Source organism: Rousettus aegyptiacus, unplaced genomic scaffold (assembly GCF_014176215.1).
Source record: "Rousettus aegyptiacus isolate mRouAeg1 unplaced genomic scaffold, mRouAeg1.p scaffold_m13_p_17, whole genome shotgun sequence".
NCBI lineage: Eukaryota > Metazoa > Chordata > Mammalia > Chiroptera > Pteropodidae > Rousettus > Rousettus aegyptiacus.
Window position 1 is genome coordinate 887,834 of NW_023416292.1, and position 14,627 is coordinate 902,460.

The 14,627-nt window shown below is 43.1% G+C and overlaps 1 protein-coding gene across 1 annotated transcript in view; it reads left to right on the forward strand.

The window, feature by feature from the left end:
- LOC107507966 (sodium/potassium-transporting ATPase subunit alpha-4) overlaps positions 1 to 13,999 on the forward strand; it is a 33,581-nt gene extending 19,582 nt beyond the window's left edge. Inside the window, exons 11-22 of the mRNA XM_016139435.1 lie at positions 111 to 300; positions 437 to 609; positions 3,718 to 3,854; positions 4,246 to 4,396; positions 4,692 to 4,860; positions 6,134 to 6,288; positions 6,432 to 6,555; positions 7,773 to 7,918; positions 10,650 to 10,780; positions 10,890 to 10,991; positions 13,329 to 13,420; positions 13,690 to 13,999. Of these exons, the coding sequence (XP_015994921.1) occupies positions 111 to 300; positions 437 to 609; positions 3,718 to 3,854; positions 4,246 to 4,396; positions 4,692 to 4,860; positions 6,134 to 6,288; positions 6,432 to 6,555; positions 7,773 to 7,918; positions 10,650 to 10,780; positions 10,890 to 10,991; positions 13,329 to 13,420; positions 13,690 to 13,718 (1,599 nt within the window). The 3' untranslated portion in view covers positions 13,719 to 13,999. The remainder of the gene's footprint in view (positions 1 to 110; positions 301 to 436; positions 610 to 3,717; positions 3,855 to 4,245; positions 4,397 to 4,691; positions 4,861 to 6,133; positions 6,289 to 6,431; positions 6,556 to 7,772; positions 7,919 to 10,649; positions 10,781 to 10,889; positions 10,992 to 13,328; positions 13,421 to 13,689) is intronic.
- Positions 14,000 to 14,627: the final 628 nt, after the last annotated feature.

Consider the following 14,627-nt stretch of genomic DNA (forward strand, 5'->3'; position numbering starts at 1 on the left):
TGAAACAAGTCCCCTGTGTGTTTTACCCTCAAAAACCTTTCTCTTGCTTTTTGCCCTCCTGCCCTTGTCCCTCTCTCCTATTCCACCCATGCATCCTCTCCTTCCCCTAGATGTCCATCCACCTTCGGGAAGACAGCTCCCAGGCTCATGTGCTGCTGATGAAGGGGGCTCCTGAGAGGATCTTGGGGTTTTGCTCTAGTTACCTTCTGAACGGGCAGGAGTACTCAATGGACGACGAGATGAAAGAAGCCTTCCAAGAGGCCTACTTGGAGCTGGGAGGTCTAGGGGAACGCGTGCTAGGTGAGGGGAAGCCTTTGCAAGAATGGCATCTATGTGGTTATAATTTGTGGGATGAAAAATTTAGGATGTTGGGGAAAGTGAGATAGGGACACAAATAGCTAAATGACTGTCGGTCTCTTCTTCTGCCTCTCTTCAGGGTTTTGCTTCTTGAATCTGCCTAACACTTTCTCCAAGGGATTCAAGTTTAATACAGATGAACTCAATTTTCCCATGAATGACCTTTGTTTTGTGGGGCTCATATCCATGATCGACCCGCCCCGAGCTTCAGTGCCTGATGCCGTGAGCAAGTGTCGCAGTGCAGGGGTTAAGGTAAACCCTTGACCACCCCAGAAGCCTACCTGTCACAAACTGAAGCAACAGTAGACAGCCTTGCATAGAGTTGATTCTTAATAATCTTAGTTTATTTCTGTTTTTTTTAGTTTAGGATTTTTGGTCTTAAGAGGTAACCTTATAGTAAATTTCCTCTATAGTTAGATGTCTATCTTGCATTGAACATTAGAATCACCAAGGGAACTTTAAAAATCTAATGCCTAGGCCAGACCCCAGACCCATTACATAAGAACCTCTCAGGGTAACACTTATGCATCTGTAATTTTTAACTTTCCTAGAGATTCCAATGTGCAGAGAAGTTTGAGAACCAGTGTCCTAGGACAGCGCTTCTCAAACTAATGTGCAGGGGATATCAACACCTTCCCTGCTCATACCTGATATGCTGGATCCTAGACTTGGGGGAAGGCAGGTTACAGTGGGATTGGGGGGTGGTCATTTAAAGGTTTTTAAGGAAAATGAGGTGCTATCCGTTGGCTTTATCTTAGACCTTTGACTGCTGGCAGTTTGTCCAGGGGTAGGCTGGGCCATGCTGAGTTCAATGATTGGTCAACAGAGTGGGAGCCAAGGAATGGACATAAGAAATTATTCTGAGTTTCCTAAGATGTTTGGGGTGATACAGCTCTTTGCAAAGATGTCATTATTATAACACACCTTCACAGGATAGCCAAGTTATCTTGATAGTCTCCCATGGCTCTATTAGCTACCACATCACATTGTGGGAAATAAGTGGGAAAGGGCTTCATTTGAATTTTCTGAGCTTTGAAGTGGGCTGTTAGAGTGAGGAATAACATTGTGGATGAAGTCTAAAATTGATCTCACCTGGGAATTTATGGATTCCTTTAGCAAGAAGAAGTGACGATTGTGCCCCCACGTGGGGAGGCCTAAATAGGAAACAAAGGGGTGATTTTAGCCAGGATCCCTACCACATCAGAAATGGTCACAGCCTGAGGCAGAGTGAGCCCATGATAGTCTTAGGAGGACTCGTGAAGAAGCAGAAAGCCTCTGCTTTCTGGGCCAGTCCTTGTTCTGGGCACAGGTTTATAGGTCTTACAATTTCTCACTTCTTCTGGACCCTAAGCTGACAGAAATTTGTCAGACTTGGTGAGGAATTTTGATTCATCCCTTTTCCTTACAGAGAAGTATAAGTCTTACCCTGATGTCATCCTTCAAGAACAAAATGTAATGGACAACACAAGGAGTTGTCCCACAAGGTAGAGCCTTCCAGGCTCTGTTCCATAATGGTGTTGGCACAGAGCTGAAGAACATTACACAGCTGCTGGAAGAGGTCTGATAACAGTTGCATGGCAGCAAATTTTTACAAGAAATAATTGTGGGCCTAGTATTTCTCAGGCAGAGCCATGTGTTCAGGTCTTTAGAATAAATGTACTTTTAAAAAAACGAAAATAAAATTATCCCATTACATTTGCACTACCTGAGGTTCTCAGTGGTACAAAACTATGAACCTGGTTGCCTCTAAGAACTACAGTCAAGCAGTGCAGGCCTACAGCAACATCACCAACTCTGGAATGTTCCTCTTGATGGATCCAGTCTGGGGGAAGAGGGTACAAGGGAAGAAAAGGGCGGCTTGCAAGACTGCATATAGTTAGCACCAAGAAGTTAGAAATGAAATTTCCTTAGTACTTAATGAATCCCAGAAACTGCTAGATGCCCTTTACCTCAAAGGGAGTCATTCTCTGTAGAACCACACTTTTATTGTCTGTGTGCATCTCAACACTTTGTGAAACTGTACTAGAAATTTACTCTTGGGCAACTGACTTTGTGTTTCCATTTCTCCAAGCCGGCATGGAGGTGATATTGCCAGGAACTTCTACAGAATAGTCCATTTAAATGGTCAAACTGGTCTAGGTACTAGGCAAATATCCAGACGATACTACACCTGTCTTATAGGTCCCAGGTCACTACTGAAGGTCAGGACACTGTAAGCCTGAAAGACATCACTGAGGGCTCAGTCTGAACCACATCTGGAATCTTCTAATCTTTTATGCAGTTCTCTCTCAGGTTCTCACCAGTTACATAAGCTTGGTGAGGATCCAGTGGCCCACAACTGAGCCAGAAAACTCAAAATTAGTGGTGTGGGTAACAACTCATAGTGCAACTTTCCTCAGTCGCTGGAATCACAGCTTAGTCACACTTCACTCTTCTTCCAGCCAACCAGGGGTGCCAGTATGGAATGATGAAGGTTCATGGGAAAACTCCTCCAAGGCTTATTTTTGGGAAAGTAAATAGACTGACATTTCTAGGACCTCTGTTCCCACAAGCAGTTGGATAGTTCAATCACAATCAGAGAGTTTCCTTCTTCCTCCTATCGGAGTCGGAAAATCATATTTGAAGGGCAATTGGAAACCAGGGGTAGTGGTCCCCAGGAAGCGATCATTCCCTCATTCCTTCATTCGATAATTGTTTATTGACAGAGTGCTATGTACCAGGCATTGTGTAGGGCAGGAAACTTAACAAGGAGTCTTAGACATGGCTCTACCCTCACAGAACTCTCAGTCCAGCAGGGGAGAAAGACAGATAAGCAATCACCACACAGAAAGTAGAGAATGCTAGGGAAGCGCAGAGCACAGGCACCTGATCTTTGGGAAAAAGTGAGACCGGACTGGGGCTGGTACTAGATATCAAAAAAGTACTGGAATCCAGGGGTTCAGGGAGGCAGTGGGAAGAAGAGAGGAAGAGTGAGGATTGGAATGTACCTGCGCCTAGATGAAATTTTGCTAGGCAAAATTTCTAGACGTTCCTTTATTACCACTTCTTCTATGTGTAGGTGTTTCTATCTCTGAGCTTTAAGAAGCAGAATAGCTTCTGGAGCAATTGAATGAAATTCTGAATGTAGCAATTTACCTAAACCCTTGATTTATTCCAGGGAAACATTGACCTCAGATTGTCCTATGTTTTATGGTCTGATAGTCCTGACCCACTCCTAAGGATTGAAACACAAGTTCTTGGGAATAAGTTACTAAAATCTCTGCACAATGAAAGCAGTAATCTGTGAGTTCTTAGAAAGATGAAGGACCCAGGACCTTCCTAAAGATGATTCTACTCTTTTGCCTTCCCTTCCCAACCCAGGTGATTATGGTAACAGGGGATCATCCCATTACAGCCAAGGCCATTGCCAAGGGTGTGGGCATCATCTCAGAAGGCGCTGAGACAGTAGAGGACATTGCTGCCCGGCTCAAGGTTCCTGTCAGCCAGATTGATACCAAGTGAGACTCCTGTAGAGATCAGATTTGCTATTCTTTCGCCCATTGTCGGCCTGCCCCACCCAGATCCCACTTACTAAAGTTCTTAAAGTCTCCTTCAGTAGCTAGGATATGCAGTGTATACATGAGTACAAAGTAAACTAATAGAAAACTAATGGTCAAGTAGGTTTTTAGAGGAAGTAGGACAAAGAAAGAAGCAGAAAACAGGGAGCAATAGTTGGAAAAAGGGAAGGGATAAAACGTGTCAATATAGAGATAGTGAATGACTGTAGACAAGTGAGGAGATTTGGTTGAAAGGAGAAAGGAGGTCATAGTAAACTTGCTTAGAGGGCACCAGGACCCCTGGTGAATTTTTAACACTCTGAACTAAACTTTTGAAATTCTTTTCTCTCAGGGATGCCACAGCCATTGTGATTCATGGCTCACAACTGAAGGATATGAACTCAGAGGACCTTGATAACATCCTCCAAAACCACACGGAGATTGTGTTTGCTCGAACCTCCCCTCAGCAGAAGCTGATCATTGTAGAGGGATGTCAAAGGCTGGTAAGGGAGACAAAGGAGCATTGGGGAATAAGGCTGCGGCATATAGCCCAGCCTTAAATCAAGCAGAGGAATGTGTGCTGGGCTAAAAGAGACTCCAGAGAGTATCCTGTCTTGAACCTCAGAGTTGGGCATCAGTTCGGGGGCTCCATGAGAGTTTAATATCAGGAGGAGCAGGAGAAGGAAGGGCTAAGAAGCTGAAATCAAGCATGATTACATCAAGAAACAAGAGCTGACGAAATCAAACTGATCTTTGGGACTGACCTTGAATCTGACATGGTAATTATTTCACCCCCAGGGAGCCATTGTTGCCGTGACGGGGGATGGTGTGAACGACTCCCCCGCGCTGAAGAAGGCAGACATTGGCATTGCCATGGGCATCGCTGGCTCCGACGTCTCTAAGCAGGCGGCTGACATGATCCTGCTGGATGACAACTTTGCCTCCATTGTCACTGGCGTGGAGGAGGGTGAGGAAGCAGGGCTGGGACTTGATTCTCAGACTCAGGTGAGAGGTGGTGTGCAGTACTCTCATTCCCATTGCCCATCATCCAACCTCCATGATCCTGAAGAGATTGGGGAAAATCACTGGAAGACAAAATTTTGCAAATTAAATTCAGGTACTTAGAACATCACTATCAGGAGCCCATTTTTATTAGATGGAAGGAAAATCCAGATTTGCTAGGGAGACAAGGCCTATGGCATAATATTGTATCTTCCTTCTTCTCTCATGGAAATTCAAGTAGGTCCACAGTAAGTTCCAAGATGTAGCCATGCACTTGGGACTACTTCATATTCCATAAACGTCAGGAGCCCCCCTTTCTCAGTCGACATCTGACTGATGTTGACATAGTAAGACCAGTTGGAGCCTGATCTATAAGTTGACTGCATGAGCCAAAATTCAGAAGATAATACTAATTGGTGGATAGGAGAACCCTAGAATTCTGCACCCCAGTCTCCCTGCTTTCTGACTGGAGCTATCTTATTAAAACCTATAACAATTCACATGACAGCAATAACTACCATTTTATTGAGACTTCATATGATCCTGTATTTTGTATCTATTCAATTCAATAGACTTTTTGAGCAGCAACTATGTAACAGGTACTGTTCTAGGGGATGTGACAGTGGGGACTAAAAAGACACACATCCCTGCTCTCATGTCACTTAATTTCTAGTGGAGTGAGACAGACAGTAAGGTAAATTGCATAGTATATTAAAAGAAGTTAAATTCAATGGAAAAAATCAAGCAGAAAGTATAGGGAGGGATTACAGTTTTAGAAGGGGTCATCAAAGAAAGTGTCAAGCCATCTTGCAAGGCAGGAGGAATGAAGTTCAGAGAATTGAGGGGTGTTCAAGGTCACAAGCCAGTTATGGCAGAAAAAAAGACTAGAACCTAAGCCCAGGTTCTTTCCACTTCAGCCTTAATCTTCCAATGGCTTTTGTATTGGAACATCTTTAAGTATTAACCAGGTCTAACCCTGCTTAATTTTTTAGAGATCAGATAACATTAGCCAGGTTGAATCCAAGAACAAAGAGTACACAGATATGGTATGCTAATAAATCCTGGCTCTAATCAATAGTCACAATTTAGAAACAAAACTGGGATTGCCCAGGTATAGGTTCTCCATGCCCTTTCATGGAGTGTGGCACTGCTTTGTAGTGGTCTCTCTGTCCAGGAGCTGGTTTGTGGGAGGTGTGTTTTCTTTATGTTTTTCACAAAAGGTTGACCATCCTCCCCAGGCCGCCTCATCTTTGACAATCTGAAGAAATCTATTGCGTACACCCTGACCAGCAACATCCCCGAGATCACCCCCTTCCTGCTCTTCATCGTCCTCGGCATCCCCCTGCCTCTGGGCACCATAACTATTCTCTGCATTGACCTGGGCACTGACATGGTGAGGGCCAAACTGGAGGCCAGCTCATGCAGCTCTTGTGAGGTGGTCTGAGCAATAGGAAGAACCTCTGTCCAGGGAGAAGGACAGAGCTCAATTACTTCTGAACTGTATGTCTCTTGTTACTCCCACCCTCCATTCTCCAGGTCCCTGCTATCTCGTTGGCTTATGAGTCAGCTGAAAGTGACATAATGAAGAGGGCTCCACGGAATCCAAAGACTGATAATCTAGTGAACCATCGTCTCATCGGCATGGCCTATGGACAGATTGGTGCGGCCAGAGGAATGCGGGGTGAAGGGAAGGGGCGATGGCTGTACCTGTCTAGTAACTGGAGCCTTCTTGGCGTGGAAGTCAGGGAGATATTTTCTTAACAAGAGTATTAGGCCCTGAGAACACAAAGAACCATTGATCTCTGATCTGCCCTTGATTTAAGATGCTAGTCAGGAAGGAACGATCATACATGACGTGATAGCATCTTTCAAAGTGCCAAATAATGAGTATAGACAGGAATGTTACTGGAGTACAAAGTGAGCAGATTCACCAATCATGAGGACTGTCAGAGAGGCCTTGTGGAGGAAACTACTTAAAATGTGTTGGACGATAAGGCTAGGTATGGGGGTCCAGAGGAGAGGGGAAATTCACATGACCTAGTTGTTGAAGAGTGAATAAATCAGTTTGGTGGAACATTTATTCCTGAATAAGGAGTAGTGGAAAATAAGGCTATAGACGCAAGTAGCGTTTACACCGAGGCCAGCCTTGAAAGACACTTGAGAGCCATTAGAGATCTTTGTTCTTGAGTTACCAGGTTCAGTGAGGTGTTTCAAGGAGTAGATTGAGGGCTAGACAAGAAAGAGATTGAGAACAGGGGAAACTATCCCAATATCTAGAGGAGGAAACACATAGAAAAAGCACAGATACAGGAGGCAGACCTATGTTTGAATCCCAGTTTCACCACTTACTACTTGCATGACCTTGGACAATGACTGAATCTTTTCGGTGCTTTAGTTTTCCCACTTATGAGATGTAAGTAATAGTTCAGACTTGTTGTGAGGACCAGTGTCCATGGGTACCTACACAGTGCATAGCTTTGTAGTTAGTAGGTTATCATTGTGTTCCAAGCATGGGGTCCGGGGACAGAGGTTTTGATTAAGGGAAAGGCAAGGGTCAGAGAGAGGAGGGGAGGAGAGGACTTGATGAGTGTCCTAGTGTCAGAGGAAATGGAGAAGATGGAGTTCAGCACTCAGTGGGGAAAAGGAAGAAATCCTCTTTAAGGTCTTTTCAAGTTTTAAGATTATATGATTGAAAGATGACTTTGGGTTAGAAACAAACGTCGAGGCTTGGATGCCAGTCCTACAGAAATCATGAGATCAGATCAGCATTGCAGCTTAACATACACCAACACAGCTAGAACCATTCCTTCCAAGGTCTGCCTTTTGAGGTTTCATTCTGAACCAGATTCGCTTGTCTTGTGACTCTACCACTCACAGGGATGATCCAGGCTCTAGCTGGATTCTTTACCTACTTTGTGGTCCTGGCTGAGAATGGTTTTAAGCCTCTAGATCTTCTGGGCATCCGCCTCAGTTGGGAAAATAAATACCTCAATGACCTGGAAGATAGCTATGGACAGCAATGGGTGAGTAAAAGGGGTAGGGTAGTAGATAGTGACCAGTAAGTTTTTGAAGAGTGGGAGAATAGAGGAACCACACAGAGTTGATGCTTTATTCTCAGTCCTATCTGAGCATTCTAACATTTGACCTCAATCTCTGATCGTGTAAGCAAATATTCTTCTCTGTTTTCAGTGACTTCATTTGTGTTCTTTTCTACTGTCTGTCGTCTGTCCTTGCCTTCCTTTTGTCTTTCTTGGACCTGGAAGCCTTCTTTTTCATGACAACTTTTGGGGTCTGACTTCTGTTTTTCTAACTTTTAACTATCACTGCCCCAGAAATGAGTGCTGGGTCTTCTCTCTCCTGTTATGCTCCCTCCCTCCATGGGAGTTCAAATAATATTATTTTAAATCTGAAAACCTATTTTCTTTGTATATTCTTTCCTTGTCATTTTAAACTTTTTAAATCTAGAGGATAGCTCTCTGCAGTAGTCTTTCTTAACACTCAAGATAAATCAGGCCCCAAACTGAAGCCCTCTAACTGACACTATGTGTTTAAGAATTTTAGTAAGTATGCTTTCTTTGTATCTGAGAATATTTCTGTCCCAAGTATTAAGACAGTGGGATATGTGTTATTGCTATGATCATAGCAACATAGAGGACACATAGTCTACTATCACCATTCTGTAAATGAGGGAACCGAGTCTGGAATGACTTGCTCAAAGTCCCATAGTGAATCCTAGAAGAGTTGGACCAGAATTCTTGATTTATTCCTGTCTGGCACTTTTCTTCTTCACCTTAACACCTCCAACCAAATGAATTTCAGGTTTCTCAAAAATAGGTCAAAATCTGGGTTGTTGGAAAGATGCCCCTCATACACACTTGGCTTGTACTGGCTGAGTCTCATGTGGCCATCAGATGTCAATGTTCCCAGCCTCCAACACTGCTCCAGGATCCAGTGATGCTCAGAGTCCTCATCGCTGTGCACCTGTCCACTTCACCTCAATCCTAAACTCAAGCATCTGTTAGTTTTATATCTTGATACCATTTCCCTGTTGCCAAGATGCAGCTTGACATACATTCGTTTATAATAAATTAAAGGTAATTAAAATTAATTTGAAATAACATCAAATTACATCAAAAATATATTGAGGTACTGAAAAGCAAGTTAAGATCACCCTGACACATAAACTCTAAAGAGGCAGAGTCTATATCTCTTCCAGTGCTGTAACTCTTAGACAGTCGAGTACAGAGCTGCTCACCCCAAAAGTTCTCTACATACTGCTAGAAACAGGGTTAGCTTCTTACCTTCTAAATATCTCTCTTCAGTAATTCCATTGATCACCACTCATCCATTCATTCAGCAAATATTTCTTGAGCATCTTCTAGGTACCAGGTACTGTTCCTCCCAGGGGATATGGTAATAAACAAAAATAACCAAGTTACTGCTCTTGTGGAGCTTATATTCAAGTCAGGGGTAACTACTCTCAGAAGGGAGACAGATAATAACCAAATATAGAACATACTGGGTCAATGGATTGTAAATGCAAGTAGAGTCCAAGAGGTGTTGGAATTGAGATATTAGAGTCAATGAGATGGAAAAGTAAAGATGGTGATCAGAGAGAAAGAAATGCTTGAGATTGAAATTACAAAGAAATTGTAGCTATTGAAAAGAACAATACCTGGAGTTTAACCACGGGAGCAAGCAGCCCAGGTGAGTAGACGATAACACCCCTAGAGGAGAAAGAAGCCAAGGAACTGTAAGACCATAATATTGCAAAGATCATCAACATTGATATTTAAATCTCCAAAAAGGAGGCTAGGAGTGTCTTAGAGCGACAGTGAGTCAGACACTAAACTCTTCAAATGATGATGAGAGTGCCATCATCTGAATGCAATGAAGGATAGTTGTGGTGCAATCTTATGCATACTAACAAGCTAATTGGTTTTTCTAAATTTGATGCTTGGCTCATCAATTTTCAGCCTTTGTGTTCTAATCATTTAAGGCTCTATATTTCCCTCCAAGTACAACTTTGACCATATCCCATGAGGTTCTGTATGTGGTATCTCATTACTGTTCAGTCCTATATATTTTCAAATTTTTTATTCAGTCTACAAGTTATTTATAAACATGCTATTTTATTTTTTTAAAACATGGGCTTTTTCTCCAGTCTCATTTATATACTTCTCTGTGTTCCCATAACCCTCTGTTTTCTCTCTCTTATATCCTACCTATTGTGCTGACATAACATATTTATCTTCCCCACAAGAGTCTAAGCTCCTTACATGAAAAGTGTGAATGAAAGAATAAATGAATGGGTGAATTATGTCTCCTATCTGGTACCACCCTTCAGACATTCCTCTCCCTCTGCATTCAGATTCTCTTCTGGCCCCACCTTCCTTACTGACCTATTTCTCCAGATCTTGCTTTCCGCTCTAAGTACACCTTCTTCTCTTACACCACCCTTCTTATTACCTTAGGATTTACTGAGCCATACTGCACTCCATGCACTGAACTAAGCATATGGAGAGGGACACAAAGATAAATAAGACATGTCTTATGGCTAACTCTCTCAGTCGGGTAAAGAAAAGATATAAGCCACTTATAATATGACATGAAAGGTGCTAAGACAGAGATAGGAGCAAAGTGCTACGAGCATCTCAAGACCTACCTCGGCCCTGAGGTCTGGGAAGGCAAGAGAGGAAATAAAACTTTGAGATATATCTGAATCCCTTCTGACACTGCTTGCCCTTCCTGCAGACATTTGAGCAGCGGAAGGTGTTGGAGTTCACCTGCCAAACGGCCTTCTTTGTCAGCATCGTGATCGTGCAGTGGGCTGACCTCATCATCTGCAAGACTCGTCGTAACTCAGTCTTCCAGCAGGGCATGAAGTGAGCACCCTCAGAGTCCCAGTGCTCTCCCAAGCCTGCACGCAGGGCCATGCCATTATCCCTACTTCTCCCTCCCTGTCTCCAACACACCCTGAAACATTTCTTCCAGGAACAAGATCTTAATATTTGGGATCCTGGAGGAGACATTACTGGCTGCCTTTCTGTCCTACACTCCAGGCATGGATGTGGCCCTGAGAATGTATCCACTCAAGTGAGTAAGGGAAGGGTGCAAGTAAGGGGGTCTCAGGGACCCAGGGAACCTGCGCCTGAATAGGGAAGTCCCAAGCTGAGGACCACTAGCAGGGCTACACTCAGTGATGTAAGGAGAATCATCTGACAAATGTTGCTTATTTAAGGAGGAATTAGACACTGTGCCAAGTGATCACAAATCACTAGACATGAATATTTGCAGACTTACCAGGACTTACCAAAGTGGCATCTTTTTATGATGATGTGTGGTTAGCTGCCCAAGAATATATATTGCTTGTAGCTGAAGTAATCATAAAATTAGCTCAATATGCATGGCTAATACTGTTGTACTTATGTAAATATGTTTTAATGTGCACGTTATATGAATGGGCATATTGAAAGTCTCATTGTTTGGTACCTTGTTTTTTCAAGTCCTATGTTTTTTTTTTTATTTTTTACACTACTATATGCGTATGAAAAAATTCTATTTAAAATGTTTACAGAGAAAAAAAGCAAAACTCCCATTCCACTTCTACTCCCACTTCCCTCGCCCCTACGTAGGTAGCCTCTGTTAATGAGCTGGTGTGCATTCTTCTAGCTCATTTTCTATGCATGTACATACTTTGCTTACTCTTCTGTCCCTTACAGTGTTTTTCATAATGCTTTGTATAGTGTAGGTGCTCAATTAATGTTTAATAAAAGACATTGGCATTGACCTTAGAAACTGACAACCAGAGGTTTGAATTTCTTTTTTTTTAATTTTATTATTATAATTGGCATACAATACTATATTAGTTTTGGGTGTATGACATAGCGATTCAAGACTTACATGCCTTACAAAGTGATCACCACAATAAGTCTAGGAACCATCTGCCACCAAACATAGTTACCCAGGTTTGAATTTCAACTCTATGGTGTATAATTCTGGGAGCTTGGACAACTTCGTAACCATTCTGAGCCTCAGTTTCACCAGCAAAGTCTCAATAATACAAACCAGGAGGATTGTTGTGAGAATTACATATAGAAATGCATATAATACACCAAGCACACAGCTTGGGTCATGGTGGGCACTTTGTTAAAAGTAGCTCTGTTACTGTTGCCATTAATGCCAATATATAAGAAAGAGTAAGTGCGGTTGAGCATTACCTGTGTCCCAAACACTCTATATATACCTTGACCATAAAACTCATCACGTAATATTGAGATTATTTACTTTGTGTGGTTCTCTATCCTCTTTTTCTGACCACCTGAGCTCCTTGAGGTCAAAGACCATCACGTCATCAGTTTTATTTCCCCAGGACCTAACACAGACGCAGAGTAGACGTACAATGATTGTTGTTGAATAAATTGGTGACTGTATGTCTATAACTGTTTATATTTGTGTGTGTGTGTGTGTGTGTGTATGTATGTATGTGTGTGTGTGGAAGAAACCAAGGCCTAGGCCTGTGTTGTTCAGTATGGTAGCCACTACCCTTATGTGCCTATTGAGCTCTTGAAACATGGCTAGTAAAACGGAAAAACTAAATTTGTAATTTTATTTAATTTTAGTAAATTTAAAGTTAAAAACTAAAGCAGTATCAAACATGTTTTCTATTAAATACAATTTTACTGTTTTGATTGGACTACATTTTCCTTTAACCATTGAAAATTTAGTGTCTGCCTTTTGATGTGCTAAGAGTGTAAAACACTGGATTTTGAAGACTTAGAATTAAAAGAAAAAAATACCTCATTAATAACATTGATAATGATTACATTTTGAAATGATAATATTTTGTATATATTGGGTTAAGTAAAATATATTATTAAAATTAATTGTACTGTTCCTTTTTATCTATTTTAATGTGGCTCCTAGCAAATCTTAAATTTTGCATGTGGCTTGCAATACATCTCTATTAGACAGCACTGGCCTAGACTGTCTCTCTGTTATCAAAGAAAACAAACGTGGTTCTACTTTGACTTCTCCCCGCAGTCCATCTTTCTCTGCTCTCTAATTATAGAAGAGGTTCAGGAAGAACTTGTTTCCCCATCTTTGCAATGTGAAGGAGTGTATATATTCCCTAAAGAAATAACTCTCAGATAGACCCCTCCTACGTGGACAACCTCCCCTTGGTGGGTACAAGACCTAGAGTGCCCAGAAAGCATAGGGGACCTCTCTTAGCAACTTCACAAACTCAAGAGATCATCTCCATGAACACTACCTCTACCTCTAATGTGACATTTATCCCTCTCCTCCCTCAGCCCCAGGTTCTGACCTCCTCAGAGGTGGGGATCAACCCTACACTCAATGCCCGTTCTCTGTGCCTGCCCTACTCCGGTCCCTCTGTTTCTTGCCACGCTGACTAACTCTTGCTCTCTACAGGATATTATGGTGGTTCTGTGCCTCTCCCTACAGCCTTCTTATCTTTATCTATGATGAAATAAGAAAACTCATCATCCGTCGTCATCCTGGAGGTGAGGATCCCTGTACCTCACTCTGACTGAGTGGTCACAAGCCTCCTAAATATAGTTCTCCCATCCCGCTTGGTCCTTCCAGGTCTATTGCCCTTCTACCCCTCTCACTGCCTGGCCTGTGCGTGGAACCCAGTCCTCGAGCTCTTGATTCTACCACTCTGCTCCAGCCTCAGGCCTCCCACCGGGTCCTCACTTACCCTTCTGGCCCTCCCCTCTTGCTGCCGCCCTCCTGCCTTCTCCAGTTCACTCTAGTCTCATCTCTTCCACAGGCTGGCTGGAAAGGGAGACGTACTACTAAAGTCGTAAGAAGAAGAGCTTCACATGACACGGTGGTGTCCTGAGGGCTGGGTACGGGGTTTAAAATTATGAGTTTGGCACAAGATCTGAGTTGGGACAGAATGATGCTGGGATGAATCACCTTGGATGAGAAAGACAGGGAATCCTGGGGCTGGACTGAGTGCATCATGGGTAGGAGATAGAGTGGATTGAGACAGAAGAAGCCTAGCCTACATCTGACTGGAGCCCAGCAGGGAAGGGCCTTGTCCTGTTGAATGAGTAGCCAGTCTAGAGAGTAAATGTTTTTCCACATCTCTCACCTGGCTGGTTGTGTCACATCTGATTTGGGGAGAGTGGGGATTACTGTGATGCTCTCAGTCTAGATCTTCATGGCAGCCAAGCTGGGGAAGTCAGGGACCACAGTTGAGGTTGGGAGGGGATCAGAATCAAGCCCTGGAGGGCTATCCCCATCTTAAAGCCACTTTCCAACCCAGTGGAGGCTAAAGATAGGACAAGTCAAGCTGGGATCAGAGAAATGGGAGTGGGGTGAGAAAAGATTAGCAGAGCCACAACCTATAAAGGGGACCCCAGCACCTACATCCAGTGCTGGCAAGTGTACTCATCTAGCTCCCAATTCAGTTCCTCAGATCAGCTTATAAAATCAAAGTTTGAGCCCTAGAAGAGATCTTATTTCATCAATGAGAATCAGGTCTAGAGAGGTTAAATGACTTGGGAAGGGTCGCATGACGAGTGGTGAATGTGGGGCCGCAGCTCCTCCTCTGAGGAGGGCACTAGTTGTCCCTGCCCTCCACTCTCTGCCATCAGGGAGTTATCTTGACCCATCCCACCCCTCTGTCCCTTTTCTCTGATGTTGCCTTGAAAGAGAGGCTGAAACAATGTTAACGGAATCCCTGTAGCTTCTAGTTTAGGG